General features: G+C 36.8%; 2 protein-coding genes across 2 annotated transcripts in view; one reads left to right on the top strand and one right to left on the bottom strand.

Moving 5' to 3' along the window:
• The window catches only part of LOC106466229 (acetolactate synthase-like protein), a gene marked incomplete at its 3' end in the record, with an annotated part of 55,320 nt that extends 40,674 nt beyond the window's left edge, over nucleotides 1-14,646 (bottom strand). The window contains exons 1-2 of the mRNA XM_013926480.2: nucleotides 14,407-14,646; nucleotides 10,371-10,424 (exon numbers count right to left, since the gene is read on the bottom strand). Coding sequence (XP_013781934.1) covers nucleotides 10,371-10,424; nucleotides 14,407-14,565 — 213 coding nt within the window. The remainder of the gene's footprint in view (nucleotides 1-10,370; nucleotides 10,425-14,406) is intronic.
• Nucleotides 14,647-14,834: 188 nt separating this feature from the next.
• The window catches only part of LOC106466228 (E3 ubiquitin-protein ligase TRAIP-like), an 81,716-nt gene continuing 78,186 nt past the window's right edge, over nucleotides 14,835-18,364 (top strand). Inside the window, exon 1 of the mRNA XM_022394211.1 lies at nucleotides 14,835-14,950. The gene's annotated coding sequence lies outside the window, so the exon portion shown is untranslated. The remainder of the gene's footprint in view (nucleotides 14,951-18,364) is intronic.

The raw sequence follows: 18,364 nt of genomic DNA, 5'->3' as shown, positions 1-18,364 counted from the left end.
ATTATAGTGCAATCAGTAAATAGTGCAGGTTTGAGGCAAAATATATATCCGATAAGGCAACACCTGCCACAGAGTGGGATCCCATTATCATTGGTTAAAACTATGGTTATTGAAAATAAAAGCATAAATGAAAGGAACTGATAAGAGTTATCCAAGTCAAATGCAAACAGAAATGTGTAGAATTGCCACTGGAGGGAGACGATATCCACCAGAGGAAGATACAGCCAGATTGTGCAGATAATGAGTGACAAAGTATTAGGAGTAGTCCACATTCCAGCCTGAATAATCTCCTCCAAAGGATGGTGAAGGCTAGCATGTAATGTGATGAATTTTATGAGAAGAAATGTTGTGGAGACGACAACATTTCATGTATAAGTCCGAATACACCAGTCTAATGAGTTGATGAACCCAACCAGTTAACATGACAGGGGTCAGATCACGGGAAAGGGAAGGGTTCCAGAGAATAAAAAATTGGAGACGTGAACCCCAAAAAAGACAGAACACCATAAGTAGCAAATTGGTCAAAGAAGCCAATCAGGATAGGAATGGGAGAACAAGTGGGAAATGGAAGGGAAGGAAATAGGTATGAAAGCCAAACATTCTTCAAAGGAAGCATAAGTCTTTGGGAGGAAAACCAGTCAGGATATAGGATGACATAAGAGGAATGATAAATTATGTGTGTAATATTAATGTCATAAATATCTCATCAACAACATTCACAATCAAGGAAGAAAAGGAAATAGGACTTCAGGGAGAGAGATGGTACATGGAACACAATGGCAAAGGTTCAAAGGGAGGACAGGAAAGAGCATAAAGGACCCCATTGAGTTCCCACTTGTGTTAATCAAAGGAATGTGAAAGATATACGACTCAAAAGGTGCAGAAAAGGAATGAAATGACAGGGGAAGAAAAACCATATGAAACTTAGAGAAACGGAAGGTGTTCGACAAGGCCATCCGATAGCTATACACAGTTGAAGCAAATAAGCCTTTATTAAACAACCAAGTGAAGAACTGGGAAAGATGAGGAAGGGAAGAGTGGGAAGGAGGGAAGCCATATCGAATAGACCAAAGGCAGAAGGGAGACCATTGCCTTTGGTAAATGGCTATGGAAGAAGGTCTGATGGATCAAGAAAAAAAAATCCAACATGTTTAGTCTATTCCTATACTAAGGCAAGGGCCTGACAAAAGCCATGGGTGAAGACAAAATGTGGTGACATCTAAATGAACAATGTCTGATCTAAGTTGAGAGAGTAGAGACTGCAACAAAGGTAAAGGTAAGGGAGGTTGTACAAGAAAAGGTCAGAGCAGAGGGAACCACAGTGGCACTGACCAACACGGAGCACCAGTAGGACTAGATATGGAGGGGTTTGTTTAAGGGATAGAACTCTGGAGGTGAGTCAAATAGGAGGGTAAGAATAGATGTGAAGATCCCTCCAAACTTGACTGAATGCATCCACCCCTAGAGCTAGCAGGTGTGGAACAGGAGACCAAAAGGAAGGAAGTTTGGTGTTACAGTGGGTGACAAAAGCATCGATACAAGGTGTTTTCAGTTGAGAACACACCCACTGAAAGCCCTGAGGATCGAGGGATCACTTAGTAAGGGGAATCTTGTTGGGATGAGATAATTGATCTGCAACTACATTCAGGGCACCAGGAACATGGCAAGCTAAAACCATCCTCCCACGCAGAAAAGAAAGGAAGTGGGAGAAAGCTTGACTAATCGCAAGAAGTTCCTCAACTGACCAGAGTCTAGGGAAGCACCCCAACACTCTAAAGATGCATACATGGAGAAATATAAATCCAGATGAGGTGGAGGAGGCAAAATGCCTGTCGTGGTCTGGTCCCTGTAGAGCCATCAAGCCAGGTCAGCCCTGATTGGGGAAGGATGGGTACACTGACAGAGAAGTGTCCTCTAAAGTAAATGCATAAGACTCAAACCCATAGGAGTGTGAGAATGTTAGGTGAGGGCATTTGTAACCACTCACTCCATATCCTAGAGACAAAGATGAGAAGGCTGGGCTTGACTGAGGATGGAATTGAAGAAAACTCCCAATGAACAAGGTATTGAGTGGGGGTAAGAACAGACTTCTCCACCTTGATAGGAAAATGCACCCACGTTGCTTCTTGTAGGAGTAGATGAGTGTGGCATCCAGACTGTGAATGGGAAGTAGTAAGCAGGAACCAGTCATCCATGTAATGCTGAGTGTGAGGACCCATCAAGTGAAGGTGGCGGGTAAAAGAGCATATCACTCAACAAAACACACAAGAACCTGAGGTTAGTATGAACAGCAGAGCCCTAAACTGGAACATAAAACCTTCATGGACAAACTGAAGAAAACAGTGTGATTCAGGAGTAATAAGAATGTAAAGAAAGGCATACATCACATTGAACTTTGTCATCTGGAGCCTGGGGAAAACAGTCATCAAAGTGAGAGATAGGAATTCATAGTAAAGCAAAGGGGAGGGGTTGCAGAAACAAATTCAACTGAGACATATTGATGATAGGTCTCCAATCTCCCATCTGCATGGGATCCACAAAGAGATGGAAAGAAAACCCTGATTGAATGGAGCACATCTGCTCAATAGCTTCTTTGTGTAGCAGGTCGTGGACGGCCTTGGTAATACAACCAAGAGATGAAGGATCCTGAGGAGGTCAGAAGGAAATAGCGGAATGGGAGGTGGTTACCAAAAATGAAGGCAGAGACCTCCTCACAGAATCAGCAAAACCCACAGGACTGTTGTAAAATGCTGCCATATGGCCAAAAAATGGAGCAATTTGGCCACCACCAGTCTGGGAACCTCCATCTCAGGTGTGGGAAAAACGAAAGTAGGGACAGGAGCACCAGAAGGAAGGCAAGGGTCTGGGTGATGAATAAGGTTGCAAAACAAGGACAGGCAACTTCTGGTAGGAAGCAAAAGGGTGAGATAAATGTGTTGCCAGAGAAGACAAGGAAGAGAGCACTCTAGCAACATCAATCTTGGATTCCAAGGAATCAAGATGACCCCCAAATATAGTAGTGCATAGGATTGGAGCCTGACATAAATTTCTCAGGGATTAATGGGTGATATCTGCCCCCACAAGTAAAGAATCCCTCCCAACAAGTCCCAACAACATGAGACCCAGGTATTTAGAGAAAGGGCAGAGGCCAATAAATGAGCCATAGTGGATCAAAGACAGTAATGGAGATAAGACAGGTAATGTACAAAGGAGGAGAAGGAAAGCCAAATCCTTGAGAATTGGGCAAGACTAAGATGAACTGGAGCCCCTGGATTCAAACCCCACAGGGGGGAGTAGAGAATTCAATTGCTGAGAATCCAAAAATGTATCCAAAGTTCAATGTTGCACCAAAGCATACTGGTCCAACAAACAAGAGGGACAGGGAGGCAACATGGGCAATAGGAGAAACATGTAAAATACTGATTAACATGTTTAAAAAAAAAAAGAGGTGGAAGTTGATATCTCTTGAATTTGTGTAGATTGTGACTGACCAAAATAAGAAGGTACTGGAAAAAGAGGTCAAAGGGAGCAACAGCCCAGGAGCCTGGACAAATGAAACCTGATTATACTGTAAAACCCGCAAAACACCTATGGGCTATATCTTCATTTAATCATAAAAAGCATAGTTTGGCTTTTTTTTGCATATAGATGCTTGATACATTAAGAATGATCGAAATAATGATTTGAGTAATAATTAATATATATTTGTTACCTTATATTTTTAATTGATATTTGTTGTTATTTTATTAATATTTTTACACTTACACTGTGAACTAAAAATGGCTGCTGCTATGATTGTGCCTTGTTTATTAGCTTGTTACTGTCCTAATTTAGGATCTTCCTTTTAACCAGTTCTTAAAAATGTTAAAAAGAGAAGGAAAGGGGGCCTGGCAAAGATGTTTGTCCCGGGGCAGGGGCTGGCTTTTGATGCTCTTGTTTACCCTGAGTGAAATGCATTACCCATGCGATTAGTTATTTTTATTACAACATAGGTGATTTTGTAATCTCCAGATAGCATCTGTGCAACCATAAAAGGACACTGCTGTTGCCATCCTTACACAATGTCATATTAAGCAGTGTTCTTGGGTGGTAGCAGGTATTGCTTACTTTGAGAACAAACAAAGGTAACTTGAAACAAGATCAACGTAATGTTTTTCTTAACCATGTATTATGTTACACCTGTACATTCAGAACAAATAATGAATTCAGAGTTAAATACTGTAACACTACCAGAAGAGGAAACACCTCAGGCTTGTCTCAAGCTGACAGTTAACTTTAATTTTACTATCCAAGAATTGAGTTAACCCATTCTGGCTTCCAGAAACACAAATCTCACATGCCACTATTCTTGAACAAATAAAAATACACTACTATGAATATTCTTAAAAATGCAAGACATGACTATAATCCCTTTAAATACAGAAAAACAAATTACATAATTACAAATAAGACCTTTACCATGAATGAACGTACATAGAAAAATCACTCAAAATCCTTCAACAAAGAAAAATAGGCCAATAACCAATATGTTAACTAGAATAAACCCTTTAAAATAAAACTTACATTGAACACAAAATTAAATCTTTATAACTATGAACTCATAAATTTCATAAACTAATAACTTCATTACAATCACTTTCTTGATCATATAGTAATTATAAATTCCTTGATAGAAAGTTCTACAATAGAAGTAGTGCCAAAAGTGTTTTACAAAGACAACAACCGCAAGTGGTTTAGGTGCTATAAGCCTATGAATAGTACATGTGATTACACATTCTATTCTGTCCTGCAACTGCAATAACACTGCTCCAATTCCACTAATGCCATGGATATGCCGGCTATGGGACTTCTACTAATGAAACACTACAGGGACTGGAAAATTTACTTGTATTCCTCACATCATCTGAAGTGCATCTCTGCCTTAAATTCATAGCTCATAATGGCGATGTTATTTTGGAAAAGTTGGTCACATATCATTGTTAGTATAATGCAAAAATAAGGAAACAGTGGACTTTCTGTTTGGTCATAGGTTGAGGCCAAACTTGTATTGCTGCTATTTAAGCAGTAACCATAGAAATTCCTTCTCTACTGACAATATGACCTGCATTTTTTATCCACTGGAATACATTTTCAGGTTCTCAGCAAAAGACTTGAGTGTGCGACTAAAGATCAACAGATTGTCAACATTGATCAGGAACTTCTCCCACTGCAGCCCTTTCTGTGTAAGCTCCATTATAATTCCAAAAGTGGCAGGTGTATTACACAGAACAAGCAGTCTGAGGCAAAACTCATACAAACCATCTCTCACACTAAAAGCAGTCTTAAGTCTGCTCTCATCATCTTGTTTGATTTGCTAGTATCCACCTTCTAAGTCTAAAGTAGTAAACCAATGGGCCCTTTCCAAAGCATCCAATCATTCACCTATTTGCAATAAATGAAAGGTGTCAGTGTAAGTTAATGCATTTTCCCACTTAAAATCAATGCAGAATCTGGATGTACCTTCCATTTTTCTGACTACTACTATTGGAGATGACCAAGCACCCTCTGAAGGCTTTAGGATTTTGTGTTTTAACATTCACTGTATTTCAGAAATGACAACCATCACAGTTCTCTAGTGAAGTCTATGAGCAGTTGTTAACTATGATATAGGTCAGCTGTATCTACGTGATGTTGTGGGAGTGTGCTTTGACCCAATCAACCATCTAGTACATCAGCATATCCCACAAAGTCACTGAGTTACTGTTAATGTCTTGAGTCTAGTGCCAGCACATTCTTCAACTAGAAGTATCAGGTGTGTTGGTATCTGATTATCTTTTGAGTATTAAATGATGGATACAATCCTAAAGATATTTCTAGCATTGATTATCCTCACTTCACTAACTGTACTGATAATCATTCTAATATTGGATAACCAATTTTTCATAATCACAAAACAACATGGAGCTCCATTGTCCTTGGAATAACTGCCCAAGCTAATGTTGATTGCTTTTTGGACAGGAAACAGCTAATTTCATGTGTAGGATCAATAATTGCAATACACAGAACTGATGCACTAGACATTGTCCAAAGTTCATCGTGGAACATAATTATTGTAAATGGGGGTACTAAGAGTTCCTTCCCCACATACACTAATGCATTTCCCCTGTTCCTTGGATCCACCTGTCTGACACTGGATAACTACCACAGAATATCAGTTCACCTAGTGCATTGGTGAAACTGACTGATAAACTTCACACCACATCCATCCCAAGAAAGCCAATGCCAGAACTGATGTTGGTGACAATTACCTTTGCTCTGAAGCAAGCTCTCCAAGACAGAGTTAGAGAAAGACCTCTCCTACATATCTATTTTACCTCCATTTGCCAGGACAGAGTTCATGTCAAAAGACCCAAGAGGTGGTTTTACTTGGAGCATCTGATATACCACAAGACCTACCAGTGTTCTGGCTACTCCTGTATCAACTAGGAACTCTATGTCTTACCTATATACTCATGCAAGCACATACCAAGACCCACCGAGCCCTGAAAGCCCACCTCACTTTATAGTGCAAGCAATTTGTTGCACTCTCCCAAGTCAGTGGCCAGCTCCAAGTTGGACCCCTCTAGTTTCCCAGAGTTACATCTGCAGTATTCACTGCCTGCTGTTAGCTCTCTTGAACATGTTGTACCATTGACTGAAACTGATAGCCTTGTCTACCCTGCTGTTTGATGAGGTAAGAGCAGTTCGGTGTAAATTGACCCAATGCTCCAAAGGCAAAGCATGTACTTTGCTCCTCCCTTCCAGAATGACATTTGGGTGGAGGCATCAGTGGTAGGTGTTGCAACATATACACCATGGGAGAAATGAGATAGCCCTGCTTGTTCACTGGATACCATTTTGGCTACATTGCAGTTCCAGAATTTTTGGGTGCTTGATTAACCCTCAGCTGAGTCCAAACCTGCAACGATGTTGATGCCTGAGAAGGATGGTCTGTCCTAGGTGAAGTCACTACAATTTTTACTATAGGCTTGTTCCTCTCCTGCATGCAATTCAAATATAATACTTCATATTGCATCATAACAGAAATTGCTTCAGTATGGGTGTCTGACACCCATGTGATGTCATATCATCTCACAAAGTACCCCTTTCACAAACTTGTCTACTAGGATATCATTCTAATCTGCTGAGGCCTGTGTAAGATAGATTTTTTTTACGATGCAAATGGTGCAGATCATCCACATAAGAGGGGGGTCAAGCTTTCAGTAACACCATTTCTCCATACTTTGAAATCACACTAACAGATTGGTTTGTTTTCCCACTAGGTTAAACTTTTGGTGCAATTTGGTTATGACTGTCTTACAGTCTCAGAGTTGCTCCACATATCCAAATGCTTCACAAAGTCTAGTGCTGGACTGTCTAGACTAAGGTTTACATGTTGAGCAGCTCGGTCTTGAGTCCAAGTAGTTGACTCCTTGAAGTGTTTCAGGAAAAAGTCCAAGTCTTATTTTGCTGTGCCTCTAAATGTTGATGGAGTGATCTGTTTTGCTCATGGGGACTCATGTTTGTAATGAGAAATGCTCCTACCTGACTTCTCAGTCATATTCAGACTGAGATATCCTCAAAATTGTCAGCTCAGCATGGTAGATGCTCTCAAGCACCTTGATATTTGGAAGAATGACAGGTTCCTGATGCAAGGTGGTAGAAAAATGAGGTGCTCTAGGTAGCTCATCTGTTGTCTATGCCCAACCTCATGCTCCTCCATGAATCATGTTCACTTTGGCAGTATACCTTCTAGTTTGGGTAAGCTCACCACTGCCTCATGCCACACGTTTCTGGTTTGGCATCCACCATTTCAGTTGTTGGGAAGATGACTCCAATTGATATAAAGTGTTCACCAATGGTGCTTCTCAAGTCTTACTTCAGCTCTGGGTGGCTTTGACTAAAGCTGGAATTGAGACACTCTGGTTGCTATAGGTCTAAGAGTCCTGTACAGACCATCCACCACTCTGACTCATCAGATGCTAAACCACCACAATGATCATCAGTTTGTGTTTCCCTTGCACAAAGGTCACTCCTCAGGATAAGAACTTGATCAACTAATCTGAGCACTTCAGCTGTTGGCAGTTCTCTGTCACTGCTCATAGATCACAATGACATTATTCAAAGAATCAGCAAAAATCCAATTTCCAGGAGAGGATTTCTCTTAGACTGACTACTTTCTCAGAAAACCAACTACCCTCCATGGTCAAATCTCCCTCTAGGTCATGAGTTCTTGTAGTTGTCAACAATATAATTTGTTTAACCAGAGGTCTTTTTAAACTTAATGGCATGAGAGCACAAATGAAGAGCAATACAATCATCAGTAGCTATCAGTGCACTCCACAATAACTATATCCTGCAGCCATGGCATCAAACTTGCTACCACCTATCAACTCTGTGGTACATTCATGTGGATTGAATATATGCATATAAATTGTATATATACATGTTTAAGCTTTCAGAGAGTTAAATAACAGGAGATTCATTCTAGATATCAATTAAAAAGTTTAACTAAAACTTTTACTTAACTAAGGTGATATAAAATGAAGTAACAAGACTGAAAACAAGTAATACACGAAATGAACAATTTTAATTCAACACTAAACACAAACACAGTGTGTACTGCACTTGCAAAGCACCTACTTTGGATGATCACTCTAAGTAGCTTCTCTCAGAATTAATCAATCAATACCAAGTTCTAGAAATGACTAACCAGTTGAAAATAACGTTTCAGACTACCACCTGCCAGGTTCCTTAGTTTCCAAGAAACCTTGAATTTATCCAGAGTGACATGCATTATCAAAGTGATAAATCATTTTCATTACAACATAAGTGAGACCATAACCACTACACGTGGCCAGTACAACCTCTCAAGGACAATATTGTCAATATCCTTACACAGCAACATATTAATAAATGTTCTACCTGGGTAGTAATAGGTATTACCTATTTCAAGAACAAAGGATCAAAGGTAACTTGAAACAAGATTAACTTAATAGTTTCTTGAACACATGGTATGTGTTATTTACACATATTCAGAACAAAGGCTGAATTTAAAATAAAATATTGTAATGCTACAAGATAGAATCACATTATATATATTCATATACCTCACATGTACTACTTTATTAACCAGTGTAAAGATTTTACACTGGAAATAATAATTAAAAACTGTTCAAGTTTTATGTATATGTGGGCTGGGATTCTTCTACCATAAAAATTTTTGACTTGTTGGCAATAATTCGAACAATAAACAGATAGTACACAATCCACTTGTTTTAAAATAATATAAATATTCAAAACAAGTCATATGTATGTATAAAAATTTTTTACACTATAGAATATCACAGTTGTATCTAAAACTCTAAATAATTCTCTTTTCTTGTCAAAGGTCCACACAGACTGATTCAATTACTTTAGAATCCAATTGACAAGATGAATTATTTTTTGTATTCTGTTTCTTACTATACAATCTGCAATAAATTCACTTAAATTACCTCGAGGATTACCACAGTTGTATCTCAAACTTTAAATAATAGTCCCCTTTCATCAACGTCCACACATATGGGTTCAATTACTTTAGAACACCCTTTGACAATACAAATTATTCTCCTTATCTCTGTTAATCTGTGAAACTCACTTTAAAATATCACCTGCAAAGGCTAATCACTCCCATGCCGGCGAACTTCACGTTATCTTTCACTAAGTAACTTTTCTCTAACTGAAATTTACTTTCACTTCACTTCTTACTTGCACTCATTAGTCACCTAAATATATACCTTGTTTACTGAGGCTTTGAACTTTCTATAAACTACATGAGCGAAACTATACGATAAAAATAATCACCAAAGGTAACAAGAAAAATACAGAAGATTTGAGTAATTTAGCATCAACAGTACTACAACAATTGAACCACACACACATGACTCTTACGTATGACTCTTACGTATGACGTATGACTCTTACCAAGTTATTCAACCAAACTTGTCATAACTATTACCTTTAAAATAATTACTTTCAACTCTCTTGTTATGAAAAGTGAATAATCATTTAATATCAAATAACCTAATAAATTAAATAATAATGCTTACACTAAACAGTTTTGTATATCCAACAAAAACATACATTTTATTCCTTTTTTAATATCTTATGCCACTATCTTCTAACAGAATTAACTATTAAAATATCTTATGTTACAGAATATATAACTGCACGAAAACATAGTTATGACACATCAGCAACAAGAACTCTAAAAGCTTTTAACATTTTATATCAACTCTTATATATTCTAAAAAACAATTTTTTTAAAGCTTATTCTCCTGAAATAAACATTCAACAGTGTTTGGACTCACTTTTAGTGTCTGTGCAACTAGTTCTCCTCCATGCCTCTCTGAAGTGTCATGAACCTAAGAAATAAGACAAAAAAATATAAAAAGAAGTAAATTTTAAAATGCTGTAAAAATATAATACTAATTCATATATATGTTCAAAATATTTCTTTCTGTCGTGCTCAATGTAGACATCAATTTTTTTAATAACTCAGTAAAATCAAGATCCTATTTCATGTTCATGTAGATCATATATTGCATTAGGTACAATGACACATTTGTTATTTTTTTTAAATCAACAAAGTAAGAAGATGGTTGTGAAGGCAGAGATGAAAATCATTTCAAAGTATTTTTTAACAAGTATTGCTATTGAAGTGTAAAAAATCAGTAATGGAATTCATCTCCATAACAGAAGAGTGTAAACAAAACTTAGATGACAATGAAAAAAAATACACAGGGAAGAACTTTGTAGGGCTTCCATCAATCAATACAGCAAATGATAAATCCCTAATATTCCATCAGGTGTACAACAAAGACTTCAATACTCTTACATAAAGCTACATATACATTCAAGTGGCATATGTTACAAAATAAACTAAACCCAAGCTTTATCAATTCTTGGCATGATTTGACTGACTACACCTTATTGTAATTTAACATAACACAACTTAATGGAAAACAACAGACCAATTGTCCTTCAAGTCCGTACTTTCACATCCACCCTTGCATAAATTAAAGACTTAAATCACCATTCACTTTTCAGAAAAGTACAGATGTTTACTCTAAAGTAGCTGTAAAGTCCTGTCCTCCACTACATTTGATTGGAACTCATCCAAAAGTCAGTCACCCTGTTAGAAAAATAATACCATTTTGATTAGAACCTAGCCTGTCTTTTCCAAATCTTAAACTTGTGTCCTTTCATTCTGTCATCTTCAAAATATAACACTAGTAAATCAGAGGCCTTTATAGTATTGATCCATAAGATAATCTTGTAAGCTTCAATAAGATTACTCTCTTACCCTTCTTTTCTCAAGATAAAGGTTGAGATTTTAATCAATTCCTGTATAATATCCCATCCCTTTCATTCCTGGAATTATCCTAGAACTTATTAGAAGACCTCTTATGAACCATTTCCAGTAATTCTTAGGTAAGAAAACCAAATCTATATCCAATTTTCTAAGTGAAGCCTAATGAGTAATTTCTATATAGATAATTACCTCTTTGACTTCCAATCAATATGTCTATAAATGGACCCTAAAATACTATTGGCTTTATTTCTAGCAACAAAACACCGTTTTGTTGGCTTGAGTGATTGATTATCCACCAATATACCAAGGTACTTTTTCTGTAATCACACTATTGAGTTGGGTCTCAAGTCTATTACACATGTGATCCAAACTATAACTCAAGTACATAACCTTGAACTTAAGATAATTAAAGATAAGACCATATCGTGGTTAGTGCTCCAACTCAAAGGAAGCACCAACTGCCCGATAGACCAACAAAATAAAGTAATGAGTTGAGTTGGGAGTGCCAAATATATATTTCACATAGGGCACCATCAACCATCAGTACAGCACTGATTAAAGGTCATTTGCTAAATACTTTTCCAAATTACCAATTGATTCAAAATCATAAATACAGCTAGAGATACTCAAGGGTATAATGTCATCAGCAAACTTTAATAATTTACTAATTATGCTTCTGTCAATGTAATAAAAAAAGAGAAAAGGCCCAAGCACTGACATGAAATTCTCCACTAATAAGTAGAGTCCAGTTTGAATGGACTTCATTAATAACAATCTTTTATTTTCTCTCATCCAACCACTACTCATCAAATTAACCAGTTTTTCCCCAACCTCCACTAATTTATAATAAGTTACTAAGTAGTTTTGAAAAGCTTTTATATATGACTCTAGAATTTTTCTCACTACAAAAGTAAGAATAATAGGCCTATAACCTCCAATGCAACTTTTATCATCAAATTTAAAAAATAAGAGTAACATTAGCAACTCTTACTCAAATCCTCATGCAACTGTGCACCCTCTCTTGACCTACCAAAAATGAAAGGGAGAAGCTAAGATATCCATCTTTGATTTTGCTTAAAACCCTAGAAAAACCTGTCTAGCACTGGTGCTTTTTCTACTTTTAATCTTTTGGTCTTCCTACTTACCACCAAAGTATCAATATTTACATGGTTCAGGTCAATTCTGATATCCCCCACAGAATACCCATGGGTCAGTGCTTGGGCCTTTACTTTCTTTTATATGTATTAATGATAATGATAGGGTGTAATGAGTAAATTAGTAGTTTATTGATGGCATTAAACTCTTGGGCATTTCTAGCTGTATTGAGAATTTTGAGTTTTTATAGAATGTCTTGAATCAATTGGTAATTTGGACAAATATCTGTCAAATAATCTAGAGTAACTGCAAGGTAATGCAGTGGGGTTTTCATAATTTGGACCACTTGTTCAATATAGATGGGAATCCACTCAACAACAAATAAACAAACAGATCTTGGCATATTTGCTGATAAGTCACTCAAGCCATCAAAACAGTGCTCTATTGTTATTAATAAAGCTAATCGAAATTTAGGGTATATTTATAGATATACTGATCACAAGTAAAAAAAAACAAAAGTTAATTAACTCTTTATACAAATCACTAATTAATCCTCACTTGGAATACTGTGTACCATTTTGGTTTCCTTAGTCAATACCGAAGAAAGGATATTGTTTTATTGGTAAGGGTTCAGAGGAAGGCTACTACAATGACTCTGGGGATGAAATCTTCAGACAGGTAAAAATATCTTATTCTTATTTGAGAAAGAGACAAATGAGCGATGGTCTTACTGAAGTTTACAGCATTATCTAGGGAATCAATGGAATAAAGACTTTTGATTTCTTTGTACTATATTCTGAAAATAAAAGAGCAAAAAGATACAAGATTAATATTTAGAAAAGACAGGCTATTCTCCAGGTAAGAAATTCTATTTTTCCAACAGTGCTCAGAGAAAGTTAGCAACTCACAGGTGTTTAAGAGGAGAATTGATGAATTCCTGAAAAATAAAGGGTGGATTATATTTTTACTCTTCTATTTGTTGTCTGTATGTTATGTTAAAAGAAAATTAATATTTCTCTTCTACACACCATATAACTGTTAACTTTTATAGGTGAAAAACAATCATATGAAGATATGAAATATCATGGTGAAAGAAGGGCACCATTCATTCCATAAAGGTCATTTCTCAACCAAGAAAAAAAGCAGAAGCCTAAACTACTAATATTAATTACATTCAATGGAAAAATTAACATGCATTCAGAATTCCAAAAGAGTATGTGTTGATCAACCAATTATTTCTATTATAAATTAAATTACCATATAACTTTGGTTTTTGTGCAACAAAGGATTTTAATACAAGTATTACTTTAACAGTTTAAGAGACAAACATCAAAATCCTTCACTGCACCAAAAACACTGCATGGTAATCTAATTTTATAACTTGCTAGAGTTGGCTATATAAAACTTTAAACATCTCTATTGTATTATTTGCTATTGCAAGCAAAGTCAATCATATAAATAAAATTAAAGGGTGGATACAAATTTTTACTTTTCTAAAGGGTAGGTGTGCAAAGTGTAGCTTTCTAAATGTCCTGTCCCCCAGTGGGGTGGCAGTAAGTTTAAGGATTTACAATGCTAAAATCCAGGGTTCAATTCTCCATGGTGGACACAAAAATAGTCCAATGTGGCTTTGCTTTAAAACAAACTGTTTCTAAATTTCCATGACAGAGCCTATATTATAGTATACTATATTTACACAGTGTCAAATATAATTTAATGACAATAAATATAACCAAAATTTTAACTGTTAGTATTACTAGTATTAGTACTGCCTCTCTCGCTTTAATATTTTCATTTTTAGAAACACGCATAAATTAGCTGTACTTAACTTGTAAACATTATAAATAATTTAGAATTTAATTTACTAATACTTGTTCATTTTCTATGTCGTATTGATACATTCAATGACTCATAAAGTGATAACACTTCTTACTTACTGAATGCTTTAACTGGTAAAATATTCCCAATCGTTTTGCTAAAATCATTAACGTTATCCCTATAACCAGTAAAAAAACACAAGCTACACTGGTTATTAATAACATAATCGTTGATATTTCAATCATTATTGCGCGTAAAGGTTCAACGTTTTCACACATTAATGTAATAAAAAATAAAAAAAAACGTTCGCAGACTTCCTCTCAAACTGTAGAGTGTATTTACGGTCGATACTACAAGCGCTACGCAGTTTATTAAAAAAAAAAAAAACGCCCCTTCGTCTCATGTGTTAATCATCAATCTGGGGCTAAAGTACGAAATTTGCTCAACGTCCTTTTCGTTAATTAATATGTGACTCTTCAAATAAATTCCTTTGTACTGTTTTACATAGGAAAATATTATGTTTCAGATTAATTTTGTGCGTGTTGAATTAAAATTGGTTATAGTACTCGAATATTTATAGTATCGATAAACATTTTTTTTTTTTATAAAGGCAACAAAACAAGTTCAGCAACAGCTCAACTTCGGAGGAGGCTTGTGTTACATGTGAGTATTTTTAAACTGTTAATACGATGAAAGTTCAGTGAACAGATATCCATATTCAATTTCCGTGGTGCATATTGGTGTATAGAAGACATTAATACAGAAACCATGAGCGCCCGCAGGAAGGGGCAAGAAAGGTAACTTGCCCTCCCCCCGGGATTTTCAAAAAGAAAAAAAATACTAGATATGTAAAATTATTCTTCTATGTTATTGGAAAATCACAAGGTATTTGTATTTCGATTTCATAATTTTTTCAAACTTCAGTTACTTGATTTTGGTGTTATAAGGTTGTTTATTTCTAGTATTAAGATATTTATAGGGTAACAATTAATTTTTCGTGCCTTTAATAACTCCATCTTTAATTATAGTATTTTGGCACTTGTGTATAAATATTATTTATGATTTTAACTCTACTCTTTGTACAAGAAATGGGTAAAAAAGGTATACACATGAACGAGTGCAACCGAACGATTCGTAATTTAACGATAACGACTCACATTTTCAACTTTAACAACGAAATATACTGATTGATGTTCAAACTTAGTTTCAGTAGTTAAGTGTATTGTTACGCTGGTAACGTACGTGAAATTTCTCGAATGATCATGAATTTCCTAGTGCGTTCGAGACGCCCTCGTTTTTAGTATATAAGCCTGGCGAGAAAAGCCAGTGGAAATGGAATGTATGGTTAAAACGAACAGTATTCACGGTAAGTTATCGGGATTCTGAATTGCTGTGATTTCTAGCGTATTGTTACGTCTGTGGTCGTTTGTTAATTTTTCGTAGAAATTCTTCCTGAGAAACTTCAGCGATACAAGTACTTTCTTAAATAAAACTAGTTTATTCTTTCTCAATTCAACTGTGTAATACACTTAACTTCCACAGTCACTTAAACTTAAACACACGCTATAATTCATAACGATTCACGCACTTTACTTACGGTCACTACCGCACTTGACTCAATTGTCCATCTCTATCTCTGCCTGTCTGCAATTATCTATCCCGTCACTTCTTGTCGGTCTTATATATACAAAATAGAGGGCGTCTGGCAAACACTCCAGCCTTCAGGATCCTTCTATATACTCATTACGTGTTACCAGCGTCACGTGAGTTCCGCTGTCGTAACACTGCCACTTCCTTGGTATTGTTCGTCCCAAACAACAGCCACTTAAATTAAACCAATAGATAATTAAAAATAATTTAATTAAATAAATAGAATTTATAAACACAAAATTAAAATTCACCAAAGTCTCTTAATTTTACAGGAAGTATCTTCTTCCGAACTGGTCTCCATCTTGTTAGTTTCTGCTTCATGTGGGGTTATTCTGCTCCATCGGGAATCGTCCTATTATCGGTAATAGTCACATCAGTGGTAGTAACTTCATTAAGAGCTTCACTGTTTCCCTTCTCAAAACCGGGTAGAATTTCTTCTTTGACAGTAGCTTTTTCAGGTGACACGTCTTCAGTGGCATCTTTTGTTCCATTGTTCACTTCGTCCCAACTGAAATGTCCTGGACCGTGATAATGCCAAAGCCTGATGGCATGCACCACCTTTGGCTTACCTCGCCGACCACATTTTATTCGGAAAGTCACGTCTGAGAGACGATCCACTATATCATATTGGCCTTCCCATGGAGAAGACAACTTAGGAGTCTTCCCTTTGATATTCCTGGGATTACACAACCACACATTGTCTCCTGGTACAAAACTGACTTCAGTAGATCTCTTATCATAATGTTATGTCTCTGGTCGTTAGTTAAATTTCCGTATAATTTCTTTCCGAAAAACTTTAGCAATACAAGTCCTTTCTTAAATAAAACTGGTTTATTCTTTCTAAATACAACTTTGCAATACACTTAATTTCCACAGTCACGCTATAATTCACAACAACGACTCACGTGCTCGACTCACTTGTCAGTCTCTCTCTGTCTGCACTTCAGTTACATTACATTACATTGTTGTCGTCAGTTCTTACCGGTCTAATATATACAAGAATACTTCATATCTAGTAACCTCTCGAGACTTCAGGAAGGGACGTGAACGTTCGAGAATATGATGTGTTACTAGGGTCACGTGACCCCCGCTGTCATAACACTACCACTTCCCTAGTATTGTTCGTCCCGAACAATAGCCACTTACATTAAACCAATAAACAATTAACAATAACTTAATTAAATGTACAGAATTTATAAACACAAAATTAAAATTCAACAAAGTCTCTTAATTTTACCTTCACCAAGGGCTTCACTGTTTCCCTTCTCGAAACCGAGTAGAGTTTCTTCTTCGACAGTGGCTTTTTCAGGTGACACATCTTCAGCAGCGTCATTTGATCCATTGTTCACTTCATCCCAAATGAAATGTCCTGGACCGTGATAATGCCAAAGCCTGTTCGCATGCACCACCTTTGGCTAACCTCGCCGACCACATTATATCTGGAAAGTCACGTCTGGGAGCCGATCCACTATGTCACATGGGCCTTCCCATGGAGAAGACAACATAGGAGATTTCCATTTGGTCTTCCTGGGATTATACAACCACACTTTGTCTCCTGGTACAAAGCTGATTTCAGTAGATATCTTATCATAAGATAACTTCATCGAATCAGCAGACGTTTTCAAGTTTGAATGCACTTCATGGTGAATATCATCCATCCTTTCCGATAACACTTTCACGAATTCTGACACATTTTCAGGCAACTCTTCATAAGGTGGGCATCCTGTTAACAGATGCACTGTCAACCAAAGTTCCCGACCGAACATCAACTTTGCTGGAGTGTATCCAGTGGCTTCATGCTCTGCTGTTCTATAGGCTTTCAACAGTGGAGGGAGTAAGACATCCCAGTCATCTTGGCGGCTATTACAAAACTTTGCCAATTCCTGTCCAAGTGTCCAATTGCACTTTTCTACTATTCCATCAGACTGTGGGTGAAGTGGAGTTGTCCTGGTCTTTCGTATGCCAAACAACTTGCAGAATTTATGGAACACAGCTGATTCAAAGTTATGGCCTTGATCTGAAGGCAGTTCATATGGCATACCAAATCTGAAGAAGAAATCACTAATAGCCGAAGCTACAGTTGTAGCTTCCTGATTTGGTATTGCATATGCCTCAGGCCACTTGGTGAAATAATCCATCACCACACAAATGTACTTGTTCCCAGCACGAGTTTGGGGCAGAGGATCAGGATTGTCAATGGCTACTCTTTCCATTGGTTCGCCAACTTGATATAACTTCATTGGAGCACATCCCTTATGCTTGGGTCCCCTTTTAGCACAACATGTACTGCATCATGCACCATTCTTCCACCTCTTTCCAGTAAAATCTGTGTCGTATGTGACTCAGTGTCTTCTTAACTCCGAGATGTCCTCCTGTTAAAGTAACATGGGATTGACGCAGCACAACTTCTCGTAACCTTCTCGGTAT

The sequence above is a fragment of the Limulus polyphemus genome, unplaced genomic scaffold (genome assembly GCF_000517525.1).
Source record: "Limulus polyphemus unplaced genomic scaffold, Limulus_polyphemus-2.1.2 Scaffold2195, whole genome shotgun sequence".
NCBI lineage: Eukaryota > Metazoa > Arthropoda > Merostomata > Xiphosura > Limulidae > Limulus > Limulus polyphemus.
The sequence above is the reverse complement of the archived record's forward strand: the minus strand, read 5'-3'. Positions and strand labels throughout refer to the sequence as shown.